A 19,909-nucleotide genomic window follows, 5' to 3' on the forward strand; every position below is an offset into this window, starting at 1 on the left:
GGATGGTGTATTTTCTAGCGTACTATACTGTGGACCAATATTTGGATTTACTCAGTGTGTTCTTATGAATGACTTGCTGTTGTTAGCAGTATGCAGATACTTTGATAACCACATCTAAACAGCCCCAAATTTCTGCTTTCCTTTATACAGCAAAACTGACATTTGCCTAGGCAGATCTCTAGGTCAAAACCCTAACCTTGGTCTGTGCTGCCCTACATCTGATCTAGTCTGACCTCCTGTCCTTACCCAATGCCTGTTTCTCTGATCAACAGCAAAGTTGTAAGAAATTCATTCTGCTCCTGCCATACTGGCCTGCTTCCTAGGACATGCCAAGCATTCCTCACTTCACCGCCATAGTTAGATGACTGGCTCCCTAAGTCTTGGCTCAAATCTCAGGTTAATTAGAGTGCCATTCTGGTTTTTTTTAAGATTTTATTTTATTTTTTTTAAGATTTTTTTTTTTATTTGACACAGCAAGTAGGCAGAGTGGCAGGCAGAGGAAGAGGGAGAAGCAGAGTCCCACTGAGCAGGGAGCCTGACGTGGGACTCGATCCCAGGATCCTGGGATCATGACCTGAGCCAAAGGCAGACACTCAACCCACTGAGCCACTCAAGCGTCCCTGTCTGTTCAATTTAAAAATGTAACTGAACACATAACTTGATATATCCCAACCTATTTTAGGTATTGCTGTCCACCATTGTGACTTCCTGCATGTTTTTTATCTGACTCCTTCCAGAATATGAGATTGAAAGTTTTTTGTTCATTGCTGTTTCCCCAGCAGCTAGAACAGTGGCGCTACACAGCATATTTTATCGAATTAAATCACAAGCATAATAAACTTGCCCTATGTGGTAAGATCTGGATGTAGAGATGGTGGAAGGAACTCAGACTTGAGTTCTAAGCTGGTGTTTATCCTGACTGGTGAGCAGTGTCTTCTCAGGCAGGATACTTTGTTTCATTCCTCTGAGTTGATTTTATTTATTTTTTTTAAATAGGACCAAGGGATGGATGCCTGGGTAGCTCAGCGGTTGAGCATCTGCCTTTGGCTCAGGGTGTGATCCTGGTCCTGGGAGCCTGCTTCTCCTTCTGTCTTTGCCTCTCTGTGTCGTTCATAAATTTTTTAAAGGGGGGGTGCAAAGGGCATGAGAACTAAAGGTAATGTGAATGCCAAGCAAGATAGTCCCACAGAAGTAGGCCTTTGATCTGTGTGAATTCCTACTTTACCTTCTCAGTAGCTTTTCTAATGTCTCAGAAGAGCTGCTTCCATCCTGAGCTTCCATTCAGGCACGTCCAATGGGCTGACCTATCAAAAGCAGTCAATAGTTGGTTCTTTGCCTTCAGGCTTTTCCATCTTTGAAGGCCCTCTTTTCTAGCCTGACTCAGGCATAGTACTGTTCTCAACACTCCACTCTTAGAGCTCCAATTCCCATCGACAGTCTGAAGACCATCTATCGAGTCTACATCTTCCCAGATCATCAGTTGACATCCAACCGGCTCTTGGACGTTTTATCTGAATGTGCCACAAGCACTTTAACCCCCAAATCAACGTCCTGGCCTGAATGCTTCCCCCATCTGAGCCCTCCTTCCCAACCGATCCAATGTTCCGTTCATCTTCCATAATCACCATCGAGGCCCTTGACTTCAACCTCTTCCCCCATCTTCACTGCACGGCCCTGGTCCAGGCCCCACGGTGTCATGACTGAACTACTGCAATGGACTTCCAAACGGTCGCCCTCCCATTCATCTTGCTCTCCTTCCAGTCCATTCTCTACATCAGAGTGGTTATAAAACTCTGGCCTTTTAGGGACTTTTGCCTTTTAGGGACTCCTAAGTTTACCTCAAGAAACTCCTTCTGCCTTTTAGGGACTCCCAAGTTTACCTCAAGAAATTTTAAATTCCTTAATGCAGTAGCTACCTGCTGTTTACTCCTTTATATATGTATTTTTTTCTTTCTTGCGTCTTGACCTCTACATGTTGTTTCCTCTTCCTGGAACATTGCTCTCCTTGCTGTTCCCACCTCTTCATCTAGCTTATTCTTACTTTGCCCTTCAAGAATTAGCATGGGTGTCCCACATATGGAAAGCTTACCTTCCTCTGCCAAGATTGAGGAGTTGGTACCATTCAAGAGTTCTTAGTTGCAGAGAGAAATGTACCCTGGACAAAGTAAGTAGAACTTACTGGAACTCCACTTAAGGGATGCAAAGAAAGCCCAGAGAACCAGGCTAGAAACGAAGGGGGTAAGGGGAAAGCCGGGTAGCCTGCATCCCAGAACTCACCTGGCCAGAGCAGTGTTGTAAGCCCCATCAAACCCCAGAGCCTCCTGTGCCAGTATCTTCCTCTCCCAGTGACACCAGGTCTGGGTTCAGAGCCCCAGGCAGGAGCCCACAACTCACGGGCTTAGGTCTCGAGTTCACCCTTCGCTGCCTTTTTTCATGTTAGCAGAGTGTGGATCTGGCCCTTTGGGCCACTGCTGTGTCAGGCAGTCCTTGACTCCCACAAAGACTCCCAAGGTGGGAGGGAAGGAAGAACTCGGGAAGGGAGCGTGGGTAGACAGCCGCCACTGTCTGCTAGGAGGCCTCTACCCCACCGCCCCATCTAGCACTTACCCCCTCTGCATTTTGACCACCCACTTACTGCCTGCCCTCCCACTGTGCCGAGAAGAGCTCCCGGGTGCGGGTGTCTTTTGTCCATTCCTCGATTCTCAGGGCTTATTAGCACAATGCTGGACACATACCAAGTACCAATAAATAGATATGGGATGCGACGATGAATCCAGGTTTTGGAGAACCTGAATTTTCTATAATCGGGACATGAGGAAGAAGGTGCGATTCTTGAGCCCAAAAAGGGTTGTGGGAGAAAAGTTCTTTCTGTCCGTCAGCAGCCATCGGCTCAAAGGGAAGCCAAGATGGGCTCTTACAAGTACATCCGGGAGCTCTGGAGGAAGAAGCGCTCCACAGCCCACCCCCCGACCCCGCCTGACGAAGCCCACGACTGGGGTTCAAGGCCAAGCAAGTTTATGCCCTATATCAGATTTGTGTGTGTCGTGGTGGCCACAAACCTCCAGTTCCTAAGGGCGCTACGACAGCAAGCTGGTCCATCATGGTTGTTAACCAGCTGGTTTGCCAGAAGCCTTCAGTCTGATGCAGAGGCATGAGCTGGACGCCACTGTGCGGCTCTGAGCGTCTTGACTTCCCATCGGGCCGGTGAAGATTCCATATACAAGTTCTTTGAGATTATCTTCATTGATCCATTCCATAAAACTATCATCAGAAACCCTGACACCCGGTGGATCACCAAGCAGTCCACAAGCACAGGGAGATTCAAGGGCTGACATCCACAGGCCGCAAGAGCCGTGGCCTTGGAAAGGGTCCCAAGTTCCACCATCTATTGGTGGTTCTTGCCAAGCGGCATGGAGAAGACACAACACTCTCCAGCTCCACCATTACTGCTGATGTAAGTAATATTTGCACAATTCTTACCTAATAAACAATGTAGGACAATTTTTAAAAAGTACAACTCTCAAAGAACACAAACTACAAACTTGGGGTCAGTGTCCAGATAGATTCCTGGGTAAGAGTCCGATCTTGAACTCAACCTCATTGACCTCTTGGCAACTCTGGCAAGTGGCTGTAGTTCACACCTACAGTATGATACCTCTTGTCCCTCTCTGCACTAGGTCTTGCTTCCAATCCAGTTCCAAAGCACTCAGCTCCCCACATTAATTTATTCATTCGGAACTTCAAAGGTGAGCACCTCATCACTGCCAGCCCTGAGCGCTCGGGGCACAGCAGGACGAAGACACCAGCTCTCCCCGCGAGAGCCCTCTGTGCAGCGGGGACACCGGGGTGGGCCGTGCAGCCATGGGCAGGCGATGGGCCGCCTGAGCGCAGAGAGGGAAGCGCGCTGGAGAAGCCGGGACTTCAGGGAAGAGTCACTCTCCTGAGGAGCATTGGAAGGGGGGCTCTCTGGGCAGAGGCGTTGAACCCCCGGAGGCAGAGTCCACACCGCTTCTGAGCGAGGGACGTCTGCCCTCTTCTCCTGGAGGTGGCAGCGTAGAGCAGCTTCGGACACCAGCTCTGCCGCGGGGCCTGGAGGACAGGGACTTCCCAAGCTCCCTGGCCCCGCTGGATGGGGAGACCGCCTTCCAAGGGGTGTCCTCCAAGGAAACCCTGGCCTCTGGTCGGGGAGACGTCTGAGCAGAGAGCAGAGGGGAGCAGACACAGGCCCTGAAGCCACACACGATGCAGCAGTGGGACTGACAAGACCTGAATCCCTGGGGGCCGCTCAGGTCTGCGTGGGACTCACTCAGAGCCTGGGCACCCCAGCTTCCCGAGGAATGAGTTCCAGGAGCTTAGGCCGCTGCTCCGCCTCTCTGGGCTTCACCTGCCTTATCCTTTGTTTGGCCACCTCCTCGGGTCGTTGCAAGGACAGGTACGAGACTGCTCTACAGGTCCGTCCATCCCAGCAATACTTAGGGAGTACCAACCACATGCTGGGCACTCTGCGGCGCTAGGGATGTGACGTGAACGAGGCAAAGGCTCTTAAGGGGCACACGTTCTGGCTGGTAGGAGAGAGAGAAGAAACAAGTGTATAGGGTCCATTAGGTAGTGCTATGCGGGGCACCTGGGTGGCTCAGTCGGTTCAGTGTCTGCCTTCAGCTCAGGTCATGATCCTGGGGTCCTGGGGTCGAGGCCCGCATCAGGCTCTTCTCAGTGGGGAGCTTGCTTCTCCCTCTCCCTCTGCATCTCATCCCCCACCCCTGCTCGTGCTTGTGCTCTATCTCAAATAAATAAAATCTTTTTTAAAAATGGTATACGTAGAGAAATAAAACAGTAATAGGGAGTGATGTGAATGCTCGCTGAAATAGAGTATTCAGGAAGATCTTATATGGAAGTGACCCTGCAGCAAAGATCTAAATAGTGAGGGACTGAATTATGCAGATATCTGGAGGAAGAACTTTCCAGGCATGGGAGAAGCCAAGCCAAAGGCCCAGAGATGGGAACACACAGGGCGTGCGAGGAACAATGAGGGAGCCAGTGCAGCTGAGCAGAGTAGGGGCCTGAGCCAGAGAGTGGCAAAGGAGCATGTGAACTAGCCAGACGCAGTGAGGACTGTGGCTTTTTTATTTTTAAAGGTTTTATTTCTTTATTCATGAGAGACACAGAAAGAGGCAGAGACACAGGCAGAGGGAGAAGCAGGCTCCATGTGGGAAGCCCGATGCGGGACTCGATCCTGGGATCACGTCCTGAGCCAAAGGCAGACGCTCAACTGCTGACCCACCCAGGCAGGTGGCTCTTATTCTAAATGGAGTGGACTGCCTTTGGAGGATTGCTATTATTATTTATTGATAATATTACTCATTCATTAGTATTACCCATGCTTTGCTATGGCATATTATTGTGATTATTCGAGCTACCATTGCTTTAGCATGTAGTATATGCAGTCGAGATTAGGTCTGTTAATCATCTCATTTAATCTTCCCAACCTCTTTGAGGCAGGTACTTTATTATCTCCATTTCATTGATGAGGAAACTGAGTCTCAAAAAAGTGAAGCAGCTTGCTTAAAGTCTTTCATTTCTTCAAGTAGTGATGAGCACCTTCTGTGTCCTCTTTTGATGTGCTGGGACACAGTGTTGTCGTGGGGTCATCACTCAAACCCTGTACTGCATTTCAGGAGCCAGCACTCATCACTGATCACTGCTGAGCCCGATGCGGGGGAAAAGAAGGAAAGGAAAGAAAGGAAGAGATTTGCCCAGAGGCAGTGAGCTCCTCCTTCCTGGGAGTGGGCAACCAGACCTGGGCGAGCACCTGAAGAGCAGGTGCCTTCAAAGGTTGTGCCACAGCACCTGAGGTGAGGAACAGACAGCCTCCAGATCCCCCTGTTATGGGTTGAGTTGTGCCCCAGCCAAAAGATAGGTTGGAGTCCTCACTCCAGGTACTGTGAACGTAACCTTACTTGGAAATCAGGTCTTTGACCAGATGTAATCAAGTTGAGGTCTTTAGGGTGGATCCTAGTCCAATATGATGGTGTCCTTGTATGAAAAGAGACACATATAGACACAGAGGGAGACTGTCGCATGATGACAGAGGTGGAGATTGGACTGATGTCTCTACAAGTCAAGAGATGCCAAGGACCGCCAGCAACAGTGGAAGCTAAGAGAACAGTATGGAACGCGTTCTCCCCTACAGTCCTCAGGTGTCCAACCAACATCTTGATTTCAGACTTCTGGCCTCCAGAATGATGAGAGAGTACACTTCGGTCGTTTTAAGGCAATTTCAGGCCTAGGAAATGAATACACCTGCACTGCTATACCAGCACCCCCATCGCTGCAGCCACAATGCCTACCAGGCACCCCCTACTGGTCCCCTACCCTAAACCTACTTCACTGCTCAGCTGGTTGCAAAAGGGAAGGGAAGCACTTGGATGAACAAATGAATGAATAGTGGAGCTTTATTTAGTTCTGAGAAAAATCAACTCTGAAGAAAATTACCACACTGGTAATCCATTTGAGCATTGAAAACTTAGAACATCAAGAAGAGTGAAAAGATACAGTTAGTCATATCAAAGATTTTCTCAATTTGGGGCAAGGTGACCGTGCTAAGCATGTTGGTGGCAGTTCCAGATTTTGTGGGGCCTGCCTGCACTTTAAATCATTTGAGAGGCCCTTTTAAGAAAAATAATACAAAGTTACAAATAAAAAATAATGTACAGGGCCCGAGGAGGTGCGGGGGGTGCGGGCACCTAAAGCATAAGCTTCTTCAACCTCATGGAAAATCCACCTCTGCATGGAAAAAAAAAAATCCAGAAACCACTAAAGAAAGCGTTGATGGATTTGTCTAATTAACCTGTTTGTCCCAAAATTAACAAAGGACAAACTAAGAAAATATTTGCCATACTCACAATAAAGGGTTAACCAGAAAAAGCTCTTAGAAGTCAGTAAGAAGGGGCACCTGGGTGGCTCAGTGGTTGAGCGGCTGCCTTCAACTCAGGGCGTGACCCCAGGGTCCTGGGATCGAGTCCTGCATCAGACTCCCCGGAGGGAACCTGCATCTCCCTCTGCCTATGTCTCTGCCTCTCTCTGTGTCTCTCATGAATTAATAAATAAAATATTTTTTAAAAAATCAGTAAGAAAAAGGCTAGCTTTGGGGGGCCCCAACTATGTGCCTGGCCCACAGCATACATTATTGCATTGGATTCTCCCAGAATGGTCCTGGGATGCAAATATTGTCCTCCCAATTTAATCAGTAGGAAATCAGGGATAAGGGACACAAAGCCACTATCCAAATGAAGCCGCTGTCCAAAGTCGCATAGTTTGTTGTTGGAAGAACAATCTGATGCTCATATGTTTTCCATCAGACATGGTCAGAATTGGAGCTGATTTTCAAAGCTGGAGAAAATAGAACATGGCAGCCCTGCAGGTTTTCATCTCAAATTACCCCCAAGAACGGGCCTGGCCTGACATTTTAGTGCTGACAGTTTGTTTCCAATGACACAAAACCTTCTCAGTTATTTTTTTGCGCATAAGGATGTACTGGTTGGGAATGACACGCGAACCTGAAATGGTCCAATCAACGCTAGTTTTTGACATGTGTGGAGACCCGCCCCCCACACACAGTGGGCTCGGTGAAGAAAACAAAACAAAACCAAAAAAAGCACAGAGAAACTTAACACAGATTTAATCTTTATTCCTGGGGATGTGATCACACAATCTAAAGAGTTAGTGAAAATTATAAACATTTTAAGGATCACTTAAAAATTTTTTTAGGGCAGCCCGAGCCCGGGTGGCTCAGTGGTTGGGTGTCTGCCTTCGGCCCAGGGCCTGATCCTGGAGACCCGGGATCGAGTCCCACGTCGGGCTCCCTGCACGGAGCCTGCTTCTCTCTCTACCTGGGTCTCTGCCTCTCTCTGTCTCTCATGAATAAATAAATAAATAATATTTTTTAAAAACGAAAAAAATATTAATTTAAAGATTTATTTTATATTTGAGAGAGAGCGCGAGAGATCGTGAGAAAGCATAAGCAGAGTGGGGAGGGAGAATCAGGTTCCGCACTGATCAGGGAGTTCGATCCCAGGTGCCCCAAGGATTATTTTAAAAATCAGTCCACTATGGGGTGCCTTGGAGGCTCGGGCTGTTAACTGTCTGCCTTGGGCTCAGGTTGTGATCTCGGGGCCGGGGTCCTGGGATGGAGCCCCACATGGGCTCCCTACTCAGCGGGGAGCCTGCTTCTCCCTCTCCCTGCTCCCCGTTCATGTTCTCTCACTCTCTCTCTCTCTCTCTCTCTCTAATCAATAAATAAAATCTTTAAAAATAAATAAATAAAAATCAGTACGTGAAATGGAGGTGGACAATACACATCTACCAAATGGAAAGGCCAAAAATCTTAATGTGATGAGAGTGAACATGTGGGGTACATTTCCAGCCAAAAATAGACAGATTCTCAGGCCCGGATCACAAACAATGCCACGGAACAGAAGGCTACATTCTATTAAAAACCACATTAGAGGGTTTGGAACATGGCTAGAGACAATGAGGAAAATTATTTTATGAAGTGTGAATGGAGAAAAGCATTAGTTCTTTTTTAAATATTTTTTATTTATTTGATATAGAGAGATTGAGAGAGAGAGAGAGCACAAGCAGGGGGAATAGCAGAGGGAAAGAAGCAGACTTTCCACCAAGCAGGGAGCGCGATCCCAGGACCCAGGGATCATGACCTGATGCTCAACCGACTGAGCTACCCAGGTGCCCCAAGCACTAGTTCTTAGCCAATGTTTTGTTTTATATGCGGTTTTAAATATACGTTTGTAATAAATAAATTAAATATTATTAACAGACACTGAACTATTTTGCCTGTATCCCAAAAGTCTATGAACTTAAGTTAATTAAAAAAAACCTTTGGAGCAAGGGTGTTGGGGTGGTGCAGCCGGTAGTGTCCGACTCTTGGGTTTGACTCAGGTCGTGATCTCAGGGTTGTGACATCGAGCCCCACATCGGGCTCCCTGCTCAGTGGGGACTGTTTCTCTCCTTCTCCCTCTCCCTCTGCTCCCCCCCCACCTGCTTACACTCTCTCTCTCAAATAAATAAGTAAATAAAATCTTCAAAAAAACCACAAAAACATTTTGAGCGGTGAGAGAACACGTGGGAATGGAGTGAGCGACCCTGTAATTCAAGCCACCTTATATCTGGGCGTACATGGCATTTGACACAATTACTGCTTCATCTTTGGAAATGCTGAGCAGGGAGTCCTGTTTCCAGTGCAACGTGGCCACTGCGCTGCTTAACCACATTGATGTAAAAAAGCACCCTCAGTAACGAGACGTGCCGTGGAGACAAGGGCACAACCACACCCTTCGTGCCCAGGGCCACAAGGCAACAGGCCCTCGGGAAGAGGCACCCCATTCTCCGGGTCCAGGAGGGACAGCGTCCCTGTAGCTCTTGTGCCCCCCAGCCTCCTCCCTCCAAGGATGCCTGCGTGACCCAAGCTGCCGGAGACCGCACCCCTGCTCTCTGTAGCCTACCCTGGTCACCTTGCCCCCATCACGTCTCACCCCCACCCCAGCCCACTAGAAGCCCGAGGGCCCCCGCTCCCACGCTCACCCCTAAACCTCTCTGTATACCTGCTGGTCTGTCCCAACTCCCCAGCCCTTCTCCCTCAAACCCTTCCTTCAGACCCTCTGGGTCCCATCGTCTATCGCCACCAAATGTCCCACATCCTCGATCTCTCTCTGAACATTACTGTCCTCTTCTTGCTTTGAAGGAAACCTGACATCTCCTTGAGCCCATCACCTCCCTGCTGTCTTTCCCCTCATGCCAGAGGCCTTGGGTGGGCCACTGGACACCTTGCTTCCCACCAGCACTTTCCAACCACTTTTGCCCTCTTTTCTTCCAAGGACCCAGACCCTTAGAAGTTTATAACATCCGACTTTACCACTCCCAGGTATGCCACTCTCCTGCTCTTCAAAATAACGGTTTCATATCCCTAAGTCATATCTGACTCTTCCCTTCCCCTCCCTGTGTCTCCACATCACAGCCCCTGCTGGGCCTCTCAGTCCCAGTGAACACACTGCGGGTGTTCCCTCAGCAAGGGTACACTTGTCGTGACGTACAACTTTGCCATCATCTGGGAGCTTGTTAGAATTGCAAAATATTTGGTCTCACTCCAGACCCACTGGATCAGAATCTCTAGGTGATTTGCAAGCCTGTTAAAATATGAGAAGCCCTGATACACGACATAATGCAGGCTCCCTTGCTGACCACCAAGGATTGTATCGCGTCCCCCGTTGTGGTGGCCTGGGACTCAGCTTCTACTTCGCTGAAAAGCAATTTTATCCCCGCGTGACTCCCTACCTTCCAAAAGCCCAGCCTGGACACATGACTCCTCTCCTTTTACTATGGATGGAGTTCCAGTTCTTTCCAAAGGTCAAACCCTTTCTCCATTCTCATCTCCCATTCCCTGGGGCCAAATAACTGTAAAGCACTTGCTGTCCCCATGACAGGGCACAAATGTCAGGGCCAGTGGCCACAGCACAGATGTCATTGGGAGTCAAGGGGAGTCCATGCCAGTTCATGTGACAACTGAGAGCCTCTAGTCTGCCCCAAATAGAGGTTTTGGACAAGATCAGCTGTTTGCGATGTGAGATTCCAGCAGGAAGAGTTCCTGAGTCTTCCTGGAGGATCAGAGGGGTGAAAACCTGAACTCTGTGACTTCTGTGGGCCATGCAGAGGAAGGGTGCGCACGATTCTGAGGCCAAAGTGTTGAGGGTAGACGGAGAAGAGGCCTGCAAGTGCTGCAGGGAGCCTACCCCAGCATTCAACCCTTACTTCATTGCTCAAGGTCAAGGATTATGGTGATGCTCCCTTGCCACACGTCCTTGGTCCAAGAGAGCGCCTTCACTTCGCTTCCGCCACCTCAAGTTGGAAGTAGCAGGAGGAGAGGGAGGGAGGAATGAGTCTACACACAAGCGGGCCAGGACAGTCCAGCAGCGGGTGAGGGCAGGAAATGAAGTCTCCGCTTCTCTCCAGCTAAGGAACTTGGAGCAGGAGCCCCCATTGGAGAAATCAAAGCAGCATTGTCCCGAAGAACCAAACAGCCCAGGAGAGAACAACGGTGTTGGCGCCGATGCCTCTCACGGAGCAGATGTTATCGGAGACGCTTCACCTACTTAGATTAACCCGGCCCGTCTAGAGACCCAGCACTAGACACCAACTCACAGCTTCCTTTATTAGGACCAGGCTCAAGAGAAGTGATCTTGGGCCGCCCCCGTGGCTCAGCGGTTTAGCGCCGCCTGCAGCCCAGGGCGTGATCCTGGAGACCCTGGATCGAGTCCCACGTCGGGCTCTTGCCGACGTGGAGCCTGCTTCTCCCTCTGCCTGTGTCTCTGCCTCTCTCTCTCTCTGTGTCTCTATGAATAAATAAATAAAATCTTAAAAAAGAAAAAGAGTAGTGATCTTTCAGTAGCTTGACGAACACTCAGCACTTTCACTCTTACAAAAGCTGAGAAGAGTATCTGTTGAGCAGCAAGAAGGATTTCTAAGGAACCATCACTTTAACAATGTACAGACGCCCAGAGACGTGGGCAGCGCGCCTGCGAGGGGGCCCCAGGCTGCACCCACAGGCCCAACGTAAACACGACGCCAACAAGATGATTTTGTTGAAACTCTTGTAGGGGAGAAGTAAAGGAGCTACCAGAGACCCCGAGCAGAGCCCAGTCCTTTCCCCCAACATCCATTTCTAGATAAGAGATTCAATGTTAAGAACAAAGTAGAGGGACTCCTGGTGGCTCAGTCAGCTAAGCGTGTGCCTTCAGCTCGGGTCATGATCCCAGGGTCCTGGGATAGAGCCCCGCTTAGGCTCCCTGCTCTGTGGGGAGTCTGCTTCTCCCTATCCTCCCACCTCTCCCTCTACCCCCGCTCCTCCCTCCCCCACACCCCACTTGTGCTCTCTTTCTCTCAAATAAATAAAATCTTTTAAAAAAGAAAGGAGGAACAAAATATAAAGCCTTATGTTTGGCTCTTGGAAAATAGATGAAAGAAAACAGAATTCCTGTCCTCAGGTTCACTCACTAGTGGGGACATATGAAGAGATTACTTCAATCAATATAGTCTGAGGTCAGGGGATCCCTGGGTGGCTCAGTGGATTAGCGCCTGCCTTAGGCCCAGGGTGTGATCCTGAGGTCCCAGGATCGGGTCCCGCATCGGGCTCCCTGCATGGAGACTGCTTGTATCTCTGCCTATATCTCTCTCTCTGTGTCTCTTATGAATAAATAAATAAAATCTTTAAAATATATATATATATATATATATATATATATATATATATATATATATATATATAGTCTGAGGTCGTTCAGGGCAAAAGTGAGGAGGCTGTTTGACCTCACTTACTGTAGGAGCACACGACAATAACAAGTATTTGAAATATGGACCTTGGATCATCCAAAAGGGGGTAAAATTCCTCTCTTAGAAGTTTCATATGTGGGATGGAGAGCAGCTGAGAAGGGGTACGCAGGCAGCCTCTGGTAGGGGCAGAGGTATTTGTACTACGGTCATATTTACTACATTACACCTTCTTCTGTATGTGCGATAAAATGAGTGAATGAAGCTTGGGTTTTTGACAATACTGTCTCCTGATTGAAGTGTCCCTTCCTCCTCCCACCCCCAGATGTCCAGCACAGGACACAATAATCTTTATTATTAAATCCATTTGAAATATCGTTTTCTGTGGTTTATCACTGAAAGCATCCTAACTGCAAAGGAATATAGAATTCAGCATTTTCCTAACTTATTTGGCTATAGAATTCTTCTTTAAGGAGTCTCTCTTGGGACTAGTGTTGCAGGGAAAACTTGCTGGGGAACACACTGGATTAGAGATTTGGGAGCCAGGACCCACAAGAAGGTGAATTCACGAATTTAGTGACTTCTGGATAAGACACCTCAAAATCCAGCCCCGATGTCTTGCACTCATTAAGTGTTCTCTTCACTACTTAGCTGTGGACCACATGAACAAGCACAAAGTTGCCCTTCCAGTGCTGCGGTAGTGGCGATCTAGAATAGATGAGCCAGGTCAAGGAAAATGCCAAAAAGTCAAGATATTTTCTACAACTCAATGTGTTCAGAATGACAAATGTTACAAAACACATTTTGGCTGTAGTAAATAGAACAAATAAAAGCAAAAATCAAGAATGAATATATATATATATATATATATATTTCATAGGCAAAAAAATAAAATCTATCTGTATCTATGGAAAAATTAGGCTTGAAATAGCAGGCATGGTTTCCAATTTCTTGGAACAGAAAGACCTGAAGTTACTCAGGCAGTTGTGGTAGACAGGACAGTCTGGACAAAAGTCTCTGCAATGACCTCGGAGTGTTTAACTTAAAGGGATCTCAAACAACCTTATTTTATAGATAGGGATACTGAGGCCGAAAAGGGAAGTGCTTCGTCACACCAGTGTGTCAGAGCCGGGCTAGAAGCCAGGGCCTGATGCCACGTGAGGCCCTGATGACAGGCTGCAGTCTCCTGATTTGCTCCTCCCAAGTCAGTGGATGGACCGATGAACTTGATTTGCCAGTAGCATCTACCCTCCCCTGGGCTCCTGAGGATGCAGGGCAAGCATTACAATGGCCATGTGCAACACTAACAACTCCCAAAGACCAAAGCATCAGAAACTACCTTTAGGGAAAAAAACCACACTGGGTTGTGCTCCAAGTTCTTTTTCTTTCTTTTTTTTAAAGATTACTTATTCATTTATTAGAGAGCACACAAGCAGGGGGGGAGGGCAGCAGAGGGAGAGGGAGAAGCAGGCTCCCCACTGAGCAGAGAGCCTGGTGTGGGGCTCAATCCCGGGACCCTGGGACCATGACCTACCTGAGCTGGAGGCAGATGTTTAACCAACTGAGCCACCCAGGGGCCCCTGTGCTCCAAATTCTGGTTTTAGAAGCAGATACTAGTCTCCTTTAAAAGGTCTATCTTGACTCTATTGGGTACTTACTCTCCAAGGGAAGAAATTCTTTGTCAGTGGAATCGAAACAAGGGAAACTTAGAAAGCTCCAGGAAAGTCAACATTTCCTGGAGATTAAAAATATTTTTCTCCAGGGGCCGCCTGGGTGGCTCAGTTGGTTAAGTGTCCAACTCCTGATTTCAGCTCAGGTCATGATCTCAGGGTCCTGGACTCAAGCCCTGCATCAGGCTCCACCCTCAGCTCCCCTCTCCCTCCGCCTCTCCCCCTGCTCGTGCTCTCTCTCTCTCTCTCTCTCTCTCAAATAAATAAATAAAACCTGTACAAAAATATTTTTCTCCAGAGGAATTGGGCAGAAGCAAGAACTTGTTTCAAGAATGATCGATGAAAGTGTAACCGACCTAGACCCCACTCCGTCTAAACATCAGACAAGCATCACCGAGCTCGGCAAACGGGGCCAGGCAGTCGGCCCGGTTCCGTCCCGGGAGGAGGACTGTGCGGCGAGTCCATCACAGGCTCATCGCGGAGCCGCCGTCCGAATCCTACAGCAGGTAGGTGCAGCCTTTGGCGGCAAGGGAGGGATTGCCCGCCTAGGAAAACTCGGCTTTAAAACGAGCAATTTCGGTAGAGGAAAGTGGGTTTTCTTGCCTAGATCGAAACAAAATTTTATTTATTTATTTATTTTTAAGATTTTGTTTATTCACAAGAGTCACAGAGAGAGAGGGAGAGAGAGAGAGAGGCAGAGACACAGGCAGAGGGAGAAGCAGGCCCCATGCGGGGGCCCCGACGTGGGACTCGATCCCGGGCCTCCAGGATCACACCCTGGGCCCAGGGCAGGCGCTAAATCGCTGGGCCACCGGGGCTGCCCAGGAGTCCGACTCTTGATTTCACCTCGGGTTATGGTCTCAGGGTCGTGAGATCAAGCCCCCCCGTTGGGGCACCGGCCGCGAGCACTGGGCAGGGAGCCTGCCTGAGATTCTCTCTCTCCCTCTCCCCCTCCCACCACGTGCTCTCTCTAAAATAAATCAATCTTTAAAAAAAAAAACAAAAAAAAAACAGAAAAGAAAAACCTCAAGATGTAGAAGTGGCTTGTTTTACAGAAGGGAGAGCGGCCTGACTAGGAAGTAATTTGCTCAGGGTCACCTGGCGTGTCAGCGTCACAAGGCGAGATTCCCTCGGGGACACCTGGGTTCCCGTGTCCCGCTCAAAACCAACCACTCGGTGGGCCTCTCCTGCGGACCCACACCCCACTAAGTGGGGGGCTGGGGCTCCCATTCAAGACGGCGACACGGCAGGGTCCTGGACCCACCTGCCCCCTTGGGCCCGAGGAATCTACGGTCACCCATGGAACCATTTCTAGGGGAGAAAGACCCAAACCAGCAGAACGACTCCTTCACATCCAGAAGAAAAATCACATCAAAACGGGTAGGAAAGGCCGAGAAAGCACCTCACCGTTAATCCCTCCCCACCCCTGCCCCACCCGTCACCCCCACCCCTGGACAGCAGCCCACAGTTGGGAGGGAACTCAGGAACCCAGAGCTTCTCCCTGAGGACTTGGCACCCTAACTTTGAAACTCGCTCCGGAAAGGCAGCCCCCAGACAGCTGGTTCTGAGGCCCCGAGGCTCAAGCGCAGCACATGCCTGGGCTCGGCACACAGGACGGGCTCCTGGGCCCCCTCCCCGGCCCCCACCTCCGCGCAGCAGCAGGTTCGAAAAGTGCTCAGTCTTTCTGGGAAAGAAGCTCATTGCTCAACTTAAAGGGCCCAAAGGGGGTGGGGGGGCTGGGGGTGGGTGCAGGGGGGGCAGGGTGGCAGGGGGGCTTGGAGGGTGGGGGCAGGGGGCAGGGGGGCAGGGGGGGCAGGGGGCAGGGGCCTGCTGGGACACTCTGGCCTGACCCTGGCAGGCGCCTTCTGCCCTCCCCCGGGGCGTCTTTGGGCACCATCTCCACATCGCCCCTCTGCTGTGCTCCCCAGAGAGGACCTGCTACACACACCTGGTGCCCGGGGTTTTACGGTGACCCTGTTTTTGTGCCTGTATCCCAGGGGACGCAGCACTGGGCGCCTGGGGCCTTGCGGTCCTGGGTCCGGCCGGGCTGGGAGCTTCAGAGCCGTTCGGCCACTGCGTAGACAGCACACTGCAAACACCCGTCTTTCTGTGAAAGAGGCGGGTTTGCTGGTTCAGGCCCTCAGCCTGGCCACTCTCTGGGGGCCAACGGAGCTGCACTCAGGCAGGGAGGCCGTGGAAGCCATCTCCGCACTGCGCCTGGCTCCAGCTGCCTGGCATCTTACTTTTTTTTTTTTAAAGATTTTATTCATGAGAGACAGAGAGAGAGAGAGAGGGAGGCAGAGACCCAGGCAGAGGGAGAAGCAGGCTCCACGCAGGGAGCCCGACGTGGGACTTGATCCCCAGACCCCAGGATCAACTCCCTGAGCCAGAGGCAGATGCTCAACCACTGAGTCAGTCACCCAGGCGTCCCTATTAGTTCTTTTTTTTTTTTTTTTTTTTTTTGAGGAACTTCCATACTGTTTTCCATTTTTGTCATTATGTGTGGTGATGGATGTTAACGAGAAATGTGATTATTTTGCAATATATACAAATATCAAACCATTATGCTGTACATTTGAAAGAAATAAAAAAATGTCAATTATACTTTGAAAAAAAAAAGGGAAGGAAAGAAATTGAAGGCTGATCCTAGCACACGGCCTCCAGGACCATGAGTTCCTGAGGGCAGCGGGTGGCAGCAGAGCAAAGGCTACTTTTGTGGGAAGGGCTTTCCCCTTCCTCAGGGGCATTTCCCAATTCTTGATCATTTCTGTCATCTCCAGGCTCCAAACTGTGGCTAGAGGGGAGTCAAGCCAGAAGAAACCTCGCAGTGGCTTCTGACGTGGGACCCATGGCCAGGGGAGAACACTGCTGCTCTGCTAACCTGAGGCCCACCTGGAGGAAATGCCCGTTTTGAGGTGGCACTGACCAAAATTACAGATCAGGACATGGACTAAACACCTTTGTAGCCAAAACCTGAAGCAGGGAAGCAGCATGATGCTCAATCCCTCCTTCATAAATAGCTGCCCAAAGGACCTTCTACCAACATACTTTAGTTACTGCTTGATGTTGAGTCATCTGTTGGGAAATGTTATTTTTTTTTTGGAAATGTTCTTTAACTTAGATTTTTGTCACTTGGGGATTAAGTAGATCACCTCAAGTTATACGTGACATAATGGAAAGAGCAGAGGCCTGGATTCTAGTTCGAATCTCCCCTTTCACTAGCTGCGTTAACTTCTGAATCTCAGGCTCTTCGTCCTTCAAAGGCAGAGATTCATATTGCCTCTTACGTTCTAGTTGAGTTGCACACACGCCTCCCACAGCCTCAGACGCCCTCCCTTGACTCTCTACTTGTCCTGTCCCTTGAGTCATTGCAGGTCTCCCGTCCTTCAGGAAACCTTGCTTTGATTTTATCCTCCCTTCTGCACTCACTACCTGTGCAAACATTACTCTTGTTGTAATCATGATACTTGTTGACTAAATATAACTTTTTTTTGTAAAGGTTTTATTTATTTGTAGAGAGAAAGCACAAAGGAAGTAAAAAGAGAGGGAGAGAGAATCTTAAGCAGGCTCCATGCCCAGCGCAGAGTCCGATGTGGAGCTTGATCTCATGACCCTGAGATCGTGAGCTGAGCCAAAATAAGAGTTGGACGCTTAACCAACTGAGCCACTCAGGTTCCCCTAAATTAATTAAAGCTTTTTTATAGGCCATAAAGTGCAACATAAAAATTTTACTCATAAATCATTAATCACTGGATTGCTGAAAATAAAAATACATACCAGTTTGTGTCTTAAACTCCACAAATCTATAAAAAATTATCAAGGTTTTGGGGTGCCTGGCTAGCTCAGTCAGTAAAGCGTAAGACTTGATCTTGGGGTTCTAAGTTTGAGACCCACATTGGGCTTAGAGGTTACTTAAAAATAAAACCTTTTAAAAAATGATGAAAGTTTTAAGTAAACAACCTCAAAAAAAAAATAAACAACCTCAGCTTAGTTCAGATTCTTCCAAATATTTGCATAGTTTACTAATTGTAAATTTTCATAAAGAAATATACTGAGCAAATAAAAATGACATGTTACCCATAAAAGTTGGTAAAAGAATTTTATTGTGTGGCTTATGTAGGTCTTTGCATTCTACTAACAGAAAAGCATTTTTCCACATTTTATTTGACCTAACAAGTTATATATTTGTGATTTTATCTACATGGCTGCAGTATTACACTACTGAAGAAAACCTTCCTTCCACTCGTACTTTGGTGCAATTATACAGTAGATATCTTTCTCCAGAAAATAAAAATATTCTCAATCTAAACTTCAAATGAACAAAAACATGAAAACCAAGTTTCTTGCACCACTTGGTAAAAGATTGCAATAAAAATCAAAACAGTATGCTTCTTAACATACAAAGATGATGAGACGTCTGCCAGTTTCAGTCAAACCTCTGTAGGAATGATTTAGCATCTGGGTTTATTTTTACTGCAGTTTTCACATATGACAGGTGGAATTGTACCATACTGAAGAATAGTCACGTTCTTCATTTGCTCAAGAGACTCAAATATTGGACTCTAGCACAGGAAATATCTCTTGGGGTTTAGTAATATACAAATGGGTAGAAAAAAAAACTGCCTTAGGAAAAATTTCACAATTGTTTGACTAAACTTTTTTTTTTTAGTCACAGCTTTCATATATTAAAAAAGTTTCCTCCAGAGATGAAGCTTATTTATGAAATAAAACCTAGTCGCTCTCATCTGACCCACGTTCTGAGCCCCGATCCGAGGCCTCATTGTTGGATCCCTCTGGTTCGGATTCATTCCCAGAGCCTTGGCCAGAGCCCTCGTTATCAGAGCCTCTCTCGGAATCGTGCTCTGACTCGGCACTCGGAGAAGCAGGGCGAGAGTCCATGTCGGAACCTCCAGAGCGGCTTCTCCCGGACTGCACAGACTCATTGTCAGACTGTTCAGAACCTGAGGGCCTTCTCTTTCTGGATGGCTGGTCACTGTCTGAATCCTCATCTGACTCCTGTCTGCGGGGCCTCCGGGGACTGCCGGCCTCGCTGCCAGACTTATTTTGGTTCTCATCAGAATCGCTCTCCGAAGAGGCGTGTTTCTTCCGCCGCTCTCCCTCGTCCGAGTCACTGTTGCTGTTGCTGTTGCGGTGATGTCTGGCAAAGAGAAGCACTGGTTAGACTGGCCAATGGGAGCCTCGATGAGCAGAGAATGCTTTTAAAAAGTCAGGGCATTTAATGTCCTATTTCTTGACCTGGATATTGTTTACACAGGTATTCATTTTATGATATTTGCCAAGTGTACTGTTTTGTAAATCCAATCTATTCCACAATAAAAAAAAAGGATTAAACGGCAAAGAAAACAAGGCACTTTGATTATACCACAGCATTTAAACAGTCAAGGAGGACTCTCACTGGGTTATATCAGGCACCTCTCATCAGAATGAAGCACTTCTCAGTTTCATACATAAAATGATGAAAAGGAAGGGATACATTTATTTTTATACACAAATTCATAGCAGCAGAGGTGAAATCAGGGTCTTGCGTGGCTGTAGAAGACTCTGAAGAATAAACCCTCTCCTGAGGCTGGATGAATAGGACTGACTCTTCCCTGTCCCATCAGATACCTGAAGAGCAAAGGCACCTTTTCTATCCACGATTTGCTGCTGCACTAGTGCCCTACTCCAGGACAGGGCTTACTCAAGAGAACAAGCCACAACTAAAAGCCTTGTGTAGCTTGCTTCCTTTTGCTGAGCTCCCCTCTGCCCATGTATATACTAAAGGCCAGTGGCCTCCTGGGATCCAATTCCTATCATTCTACATGGCCAAAATTAAACACTTTGTGATGGTCAGGACCAAGTTTAACTGATGATATAAGTGGCTCAAATCAACTTGGTCTTGA

The 19,909-nt window shown here is 48.2% G+C and overlaps 1 protein-coding gene and 1 pseudogene across 1 annotated transcript in view; one reads left to right on the forward strand and one right to left on the reverse strand.

Moving 5' to 3' along the window:
- The first annotated feature begins 2,315 nt into the window (after positions 1-2,315).
- LOC144294663 (large ribosomal subunit protein eL15-like) lies at positions 2,316-8,782 on the forward strand (annotated as a pseudogene).
- Positions 8,783-18,088: 9,306 nt separating this feature from the next.
- CTR9 (CTR9 component of Paf1/RNA polymerase II complex) overlaps positions 18,089-19,909 on the reverse strand; it is a 33,639-nt gene continuing 31,818 nt past the window's right edge. Inside the window, exon 25 of the mRNA XM_077866485.1 lies at positions 18,089-19,164. Coding sequence (XP_077722611.1) covers positions 18,738-19,164 — 427 coding nt within the window. The 3' untranslated portion in view covers positions 18,089-18,737. The remainder of the gene's footprint in view (positions 19,165-19,909) is intronic.

The sequence above is a fragment of the Canis aureus genome, chromosome 23 (assembly GCF_053574225.1).
Source record: "Canis aureus isolate CA01 chromosome 23, VMU_Caureus_v.1.0, whole genome shotgun sequence".
NCBI lineage: Eukaryota > Metazoa > Chordata > Mammalia > Carnivora > Canidae > Canis > Canis aureus.